General features: G+C 40.0%; 1 protein-coding gene across 1 annotated transcript in view; it reads left to right on the top strand.

The window, feature by feature from the left end:
- Positions 1-3,382, top strand: part of ABHD5 (abhydrolase domain containing 5) — a 43,810-nt gene extending 40,428 nt beyond the window's left edge. The window contains exon 7 of the mRNA XM_019508814.1: positions 1,202-3,382. Within this exon, the coding sequence (XP_019364359.1) occupies positions 1,202-1,291 (90 nt within the window). The 3' untranslated portion in view covers positions 1,292-3,382. The remainder of the gene's footprint in view (positions 1-1,201) is intronic.
- Positions 3,383-8,451: the final 5,069 nt, after the last annotated feature.

Genomic DNA, 8,451 nt, shown 5'->3' with positions numbered 1-8,451 from the left:
AGAGAGAGATGTGTGGGTTGGGTATAACCATAAGGGCTAGAGGACGGAAATTGCACATAAACCAATATAAGTGATCAGAAACTGGTCAAAACCAGTTTAAGATAAACCTGGATGGATGTAGTATCAGACTTTCATTGATTTAGGTTAAACTGGTTTATTGAACTTCTGTTCCAGATCCCCTCCAGATTCAAGTTAACTCACAGTCCCCTGGTATCCCATGATGCTTTGCACCTCCCCTGCAACCCCTCATCCCCACCCCCCGTGCAGCGTGGGCAGGCTAGCCTTGGCCCAAGCTGTCTGCTCCAGTCGAGAAGGGAGGCATGCACTAGCACTACCTGGCATCTAGCCAGAGCCACTGCAGGCATGTGGCTGCATTTCCAGAATCAAAAATGAATGTCTTTTTACTTGTTTATTGGTTCAGTCTACACAGCTTAAACTAACCTGTGAAGATTGAATTGATTCAGCGTTGGGCTTTTTGACTTCATGTACTTAGCCTTGAGCACAATCTTTTAAGGTTTTTTCAGTGGTTCACCTCTATTAAAGCAGGAAATATAGCAGGTTCTTGAATCAAGGGTAGTTTTACCCTTTCCTGCTTATTTCTATGTAATAATGGTCACTTGACAAAAGGCAGAAACTTCCCTTTATTTTTCCTTGCATTTACACCTCTTTTCAGTTGTTTTATACCTCCTTCCACTAGAAACCATTGTCATAGATAGAATGAGTATAATCAACTAATGCCTGTTTTTGTCCAAAGCACCTTCTAACAATGGTTAGCGTACAGTTGCTGGAGCCAGTATTTTTTTTAAATAACCTAAATTTGTGCTTCTCTGTCCACATTTAACATCTGAATAAGTTGGGGGGAGGGGGGTGATTAAAATGCATTCAGAAGTGCTGACCATCTAACACTGACTTCAGCACACATGCAAATCAAGTGTCTTCTTTAGTTGACAAACTGAAAGCTCCCATTCAGAGAAATCATTGACCTGACAGTAATTTTGTTCAGGGTGACTGAAGGAAAGTTGCTGACCAGAATCATGCAGAGTCTTTTCCTGTCCAGAATTAGTTTGTGTCATATTAGTGATTGTATATAAAAAGGTTTTGTTGGTGTTTTGGTAAGGTATGTTTTTCATATCACAACAGATACTAAGCATTGTGATGTTCTTGTGTTTTTGACCCCTCTTCCTCCACTTTCACCTTCCAGGCTATCCTTGGAGCTGGTCATTATGTATATGCTGATCAACCTGAAGACTTCAATCAGAAAGTAAAAGAGATCTGTGATTCACTGGACTGACTGGGATTCTTCTGTTGAAGTTCTTGTCATAGAGAAAGTATCATAGCAATATTTTGGAGAATATTACGAAAACTAAGGAATGCAGAAGTAGTCAGGCAGGCTCAATTTTGCACTGTTTCTTCCAAGAAATCACTTGCACATTTAAACCACTTCGTGCCTTTTGATTAGGGTAAAGAGTATTTTAAACTAAAACCTTGTACAGTTTGATTCAGGAATTTGTTTTCTATGTCTAGAGAGGATATTGGCCTGTCTAATGTGAAAATATAAATACCTTGTTTTTAAACTGGATTTTTTAAAATTATGATTCAACTTCACAACATTTTGAATACTAACATTAAATTTTGCACTCAACACCTATGATGAATATTTCTCTATTCAGCCATTATATAAGAAACCATCTACTGGTATAAAGATGCAGCTTGGTTACTTTACGCACTTGTATAAACCTTCATATTTCCATTCAAAGTAAACAGTTGAAATAAGTGTTAAATTTTCATTTGGATCCTGAGACTTCACATACAATATTTTGGTAGCTTGTATTTTGTGATAACAATTTACAAAGTAGGCTTTTGAGGCAGACCAGAGCCAAAATAGCAAGCACTGTCTACCACTGGGAATGAGGTGTATTTGGTGTTTAAGGAGGAAAGGCTTTATAGGAGGGAAATATTTCTTTCTTGGGTTCTAGTACATTCATCTCAAAATATTTTCTTCCATGTGTCTAACATCCTAGGAAGCTCAGTTAGTTACAGAGGGACATTTCTGACATGCATGCTTCCATAAATAGATTTAATCTGTAGAATTCAATAACTTGAAATATAGAATTGACCTATTAGCTAACAGAACCTGTTTTTATGTTGGTATAATCATTGCAAGATCTGTTGCCACCCTGAATCTCTTGATTTTTAGATAGATAAATTAGCAAGTTTGATCAATAGCAGGAAATTCCTCTGAATAATGAGCTTATTCTCTTGTTTTCTTTAGATATTAAGCCTACTACTATTTTTTTTGGCAAATGCGTATTTTTCAGTATTGAAGCTAATTGGGAAATGCATTAGACTACTGTGTCTCAGTTAATGCATAGCATCTTTATAAAAAGGGGTTTTACTGGACTAAACATTACCACTAGAACACGATATCTCCATACTTTGGAAATTCTTTATATAAATGCCTAATTTTAATTCAGTATTTCACAATCAGAGCTAATAGTCTCTGGTTCTTTATAAAAATCTAGTTTGATATTAATTTTTCAGGTGCTTAGTAAGATGCATTAAACAAAGTACTTTGTCACTTTATGTCAAATTATGTGGTTTTATTTAAAAAAAGAAAAAAGTTTACATGAGATTTTATTGGTTTGTGTTTGAATATTAGGATGACTACTGAAAGTATCTCAATACTTTTATATAAAAAAGGATATGACCTAATATTAGCACCTTCTAAAAGTTTAAAAAGAAATCATGGCTATCCATGTCATTCACACTGGGTTCCAGTTGAATATAATCTCTCCTCAAAGAAATGCTGCTTTCATGGTGCTATGAAAATATCAATCAGTCCTTGTGACTGCTTTTACTGGTAGCACTTAGTAACAACTAACAATCTAAATATTTTTTATCAAAATAGCAAATTCAATCACCTAGTTAATTAGAAAATATTGGATTTTTAAAACAAAAATCAGTCTCTTAAAATTTGAAGTTCAATTGGAGATTAAGAACATCAGCTATTTTATATGTAGATTGTAAGTTAAATGGCAGTATGATTGATAGGTTAATGAATTTCTTGTTGATTAATATTTTTTTTCCTGTTTCCTATTATTGTTGCTGTGCAATTTGCATTAATTGGCTTGGTGGAATATTTGCAGTTACATACAAAAAGTTGACATCAAAATACAGCTTTTTGTTCCAGCTAGTAAAAGTTAGAACATGTTAATATTTTCATTTAGCACTTTTAATATTCGGCGTTCTATCCAAATTGCCACATCAAACAATGTAAAATAAGAAAAAACTTATGTCAAGCATGGAAAAAACCTTGTTCTTTCAGTTCATTGTACTAATAAAACTCACTCTTTTGTTTTGCACAATAAAAATATTCATTAAATGCTCATGTCTGATTTAATGCTTAAGAATATTACCAGTGAACAGTATTTCTGTTGTAATGCTTATGTGACTAAGGTCTGCAAATCAAAAGTAACTACACAAATTGAGCTTAAACCATCCAAAAATATGTAAAGAGGAAAGTTATAAGAAGTGTTGATTCTCCACACTGTTTAGTTTTACCTTGTATTGACCTGGAAGCCTAAGCATGTTTTAACAGGTAGCATGCGAGTAATGTTGTAGCCATCTTGGTCCAACAATTATGGAAGAGGCAAGGATTTTTGGGAATGATATATTTTATTGGACCAACTGCATGGTTGGGATAAAGTTAGACAAGCTTTTACATGTAAGGTCCAATAAAAGATACCACCCCAAAAATTCTTTACAGGTGACACAATTCTAGAAGCTTTCAGTTTGCACATACAAAGCAAGTGCTTGTCAGTGCTCTTAAACTAAAAGAAAATGTTAGATCTTCTCCTGAAAGTTAATATTATTATTTTAAATGTTATCAGATTGGGATATTGTTATCCCATAGTGTCAAAATGTAACATAACCTAATGAAGTATCACAGTAGGAACTTTAGAGAGGCCATACGGATTTTGAGTGCCATTTATTGAGGATGTTTGGAAGCTAGAAAATCTTAAAGGAGTTTCATTATAGTCCAGCTATAAAGGATGAAATTCAACTACTTTGAAATAGTTTGCTTCAATGTAAAGGTTCCTCAGTGTAAAGCGATCATGCTTTTTATTTAATAGGAGTGCTGTAAACCAGGACAAAAACCACAGGGTTAAATGCACACGAATTTTTCTTCTGTTACAACATTAAAATCAACATGAGCTTCATGCCATAAGCCAGGCTAAACAAAACTGATCCAAAATATTAATCTGATAAAACTAAGATTTAGAGACTTGTTCTCCAAAACAGTTTCTACCTTCTACCTGCGGTGAGGGAGGGAGAGGCGGGCAGGGGCAGTGGCAGATGTTGCCCAGCCAGAGTGAGGCAGGGCATGGGATGGATCTGTGGCTTGTTGGGGAAGTGGGGCGGCTCCCACCGCTGCGTGCACCCCAGGAGGACACGGGGGGGAGGGGGGGCCTGGGCACCCGGATCCGCATGGGCAGGCAGGCTGCAGCTGCGGGCTGGAGCCAGGGCTGCACCGGCCTCTTCTTGATGGGGGCTGGGCTCAGGGCAGGCAGCAGCAGCGCTGGGAGGGGGGCTACAGAGGGGGCTGCAGCCACCCCAAATTTTACCTGCAGCCCTGCTCCCAGCACCACCACCACCACCACCCACCCAGTGCAGCCCCTGGCTCTTCCCGGCATGTGAGGGGGAGGCAGGGGTTGAGCAGGGATGAATAGTCCTGGAGGCTGGACCCAATGATCTTGTAAGGTCCCCTCCAGCCCCTAACATCTATGAATCTATGAATAGCAGCAGAGTTCAGACTTGCTCTCCCATACACACTTGCTCTTCCATTTTCTTCAGTTAAACTGGAACTCCTGCAGTGAAGGTGTGAAATTCCAGTCAGGAATGGGAGGTAACCTCTTACTCTGTTGTATACCCACCTAAATTGATAAAATCCTAGGCTGAACTAGGCCAAAGGTTCTATCCAAAGTTCTTCTGTTATAATTAAACTTCCCTTCTTCCTTGTGTCTTTCAATTTTGAGTCTGCTGCAATGTCTAATTGCCACATCACTCTGTGCCACATCACTGAAATTTGATGTCTACATCATACCGCAGATGTCTCATGCCTCAAATCACTGCTGTGAAGCACTAGCTATTCCTTTTTTTCCAGCTCTGTGCATACCAAGCTGTAAAAATGAGGCAATGTAGCTGCCTCAGAGTGGCACTCTGCCATTAAGTGTGTTTGAGGATACAGACTCACAATTAGACCATTCCATAATGTCCTCAATTGGGAGTCAGTTCACAATCGCGAAATTCTGTGGCTCTGACATTAGGGGGTGAGAGGGAGCACCCAGTCCAGTATGTCTTATAATGGGCAAGTGGGGTGGGAGTGCTTGCATCCATGCTTTGGAAGTGCTGGGGGTGGAAAACCTGTGGCTGGGGGCATTTTCAATTTTCTGCCTTCATTTCTTTCCTAAATATGATTTCAGTAATCTTCAGTAGCGTGCAAATGACTGAAGTCTTCAGTGTGAATGCCTGATTTGGCAAGAGAGTGCTTTTTGGTTTCCCCTGGGCTGGGTGGGATGGCACAATGAGGGGCTGTGGTTGAATAGGGAGTGAAGACACAACTGGTTGTTAAAAAGATAGATTTATTTAATCGATTTCATAGACATTAGGGCTGGAAGGGACCTCGGAAGATCGAGTTCAGCCTCCTGCCCCAGGGGCAGGAAGTCAGGGTCAAAGGATCCCAGCAAGATAAGCATCCAAACATTTCTTAAAAGAGTATTGAACAAGCATCACAAGAAAGCTCATGGATAAGTGCCATCAGAAGGAAAAAAAGGGGGCAGTCAAGCTCTGACCACATACCAAACATACCAGTTGCATGTGTGTGTTTTGACAGAGGTGGTAGCAGTGCAATGCAGAGTGGGATACCTGGAGGACTGACCAGACCAGTGTCCTACAATGCTTGGTGTCTGCATGTCACTGCACCAATTCACAATGAACTCGTTCAAAATAACACTACAGAAGACAGTAAGGGATGATTTGTTGTTTTTCCTTTGAGTTGGTTCTGATTTAATGCCCCACTGTGGTGATAGGAGGGCAGTGGGCTTTCCAAGCTAAGATTAACAAACCAAGGTCCTGACCCAGCCTGGTCCTTAAGATCCTGTGCTACCCTCTGTATGAAAAGAGGTATTAATCCCTGAATCTTGGCTAAATTCTATTTATATTTACATTGTGTGAAAATCCTGCCCTAAACTGTATAGGCACTGTTAAAAGCCACCATCAAGTTTCATCCAGAATTGGTTCTGTTTTGGAGCTCTCAAACACTAATATTTAAAGTAGAAGTAATGAAGTGTTTCTAAACCTAAGACCAACAGTAAAAACATTCCTCAGTCACATAATAGAACACACATTTACAGTTTCTTATAGGGAAATGCTCATAAAGAACTATATGCTTGCTTTTAGCTGCTATTGAAAGTTGAAAGAAGGTGAAAACAGAGGTTATGTTATACCAGTCTGCAATAACCGGTAGATGTGTTCTCTAAACACTTATGAAATCAGTGTCTCAGTAAAGGGCTAGACATCTGGACCTTTCTCTCTCTTCAGTGTATATAAAGCACCTGTGATTGACTGGAGTTGGACATGAAGGAAGTTGAAAACAAAGTGTTCATTGTAGCTGCACAGTATTGACATGCCTTTTTGCTATCCTTTCAATTTCCAAGCATTTCTTCAGTTTGATTTCATTTAATGTTGTATATATCATGCAGTTACAAATCTAAAGCTTAGACTAAATAGGACATCAAGTGCAGATCTGAAAAGCACCTACCTCCAGATGCAATCAAGCCACTCTGTGAAGGAAAGGCATTATTTGCATCTGTCATAGAATCATTTCTGTGCACAGCACTCTTGTCACAGACCTAGTTGGGCTCTCCATTCAGGACACCCCAGGCTTCTAAGCCAGCTGAGTCTAAGCAATGTACCTGTATACTGCCTCTCACTTGATAGGTTTGTGCCTATGGTACAGACTCCCCATCTAGTGTCCCTTCTCAGATATGGGACCCCGCAGTCAAGCTGATACAATGCTGAACCCTAAAGTCTCCCCACTAGCTTAAGGATACCCTTTCTAAGAGCTTCATGGTTATAGGAAGTCCAGTATACAGTTTAAACCTTATGGGTTATGTGATTGTTATAGCAAAAAGCCCAAACACTTTGTAAAATAATGGAGAATATTCTCACTTTATTCATAGAGAAAGCCTTAGAGCTGTGGTTTGCAACCTTTTTAGACTCAAGGCACCAGAAAATGCCAGGTCTTAGCTCTCACTGTTGCAAACACCTCAGAAAAACTACAACAGATATGAATGTTTTTGATGCTAAGGATTCCTATTTGAAATCTCTGGGTTTATATTGTTAAGTATGCACAGGTTTTTGCATACCGATGAGCATAATATTGTGTGACACCTCATGAAACGCTTAAAAGGATCTCGCGGCACTTCGGTTGAGAATCACTGCCTGAGAGACTTACAGATTCATGTGTACATGAAATACCCCATATACAAATACTCTTCCTCCCAGTGTCCTTTACACTCTTGGGATCTTTCAAAGTTCTTGTTAGTCATTTCAAGCCCTAAAACCTTCCTCTTCTCCTATTCAGCCCTTAGTTTCTCTCCTTGCCTCTTCAAAAAGCTTGCCTTTAATTCACTCTGGTTTGCCTGGCACTCTACAGGTTTTTCTAGCTCAGACAGCACATGTCTTTGTAACACCTGCTTCTAACGTTTGCTTTCTTTAGGAAATTGCCCTTTTCCCAGTTCAGGCTGGCCAACCTTTTTAGTATGTTAATTGTTGCCACTGCTGTTTCATTGTCTTGTAACAGCTCTCAGACTGGGTGTGTACTAGGGCTCTGCAAAACGGCACCGTTCCGTTTCAACATCTTGATGGAACAGTGTTTCATTTTGAATTTTGTTTCAATTCGAAACTGCTGTTCCATTTCATTTTGTCAAAACAGTTTCGCTGTTTTGCCCATAGGCTATAATGGGGAAGCTTGAAACAGCCTATAACTTTGTCGTTTCTGGCCTGATTTGGATGAAACTTGCCAGAATGGTAGCCCCTTCTGAGGTCATGAAGCCTGCCAAGTTTCAAGGGAAAATGCACCTCAAATTCTTGAAAGCAAAACTCGTGTCACGTGTATGTGTTAAGCCACAGCAGGGTCAAAACTGCAGGCATGCTAGCCCCTGCTGAGGCTACAGGGCCCTGCACCTCTGGCTGCTGACAGACAAAACTCGTGACATGGGTGCTTGTGGGACTGTCTCTGTCTTGGGACACAGGGGGGTGAAAACTGCAGGCCTACTAGGCCCTGCTGCAGCCATGAAGCCTGCCAGCTGCCCAGGAGATAGGTGCAGGGGGAGTTTGGGTTCTGGGGCCCTGCGCCTCTAGCTGCTGACAGGCAACACTCGTGACATG

The sequence above is a fragment of the Gavialis gangeticus genome, unplaced genomic scaffold (assembly GCF_001723915.1).
Source record: "Gavialis gangeticus isolate Ggan-Ray unplaced genomic scaffold, GavGan_comp1, whole genome shotgun sequence".
In the NCBI taxonomy this organism is placed as follows: domain Eukaryota; kingdom Metazoa; phylum Chordata; order Crocodylia; family Gavialidae; genus Gavialis; species Gavialis gangeticus.
The sequence above is the reverse complement of the archived record's forward strand: the minus strand, read 5'-3'. Positions and strand labels throughout refer to the sequence as shown.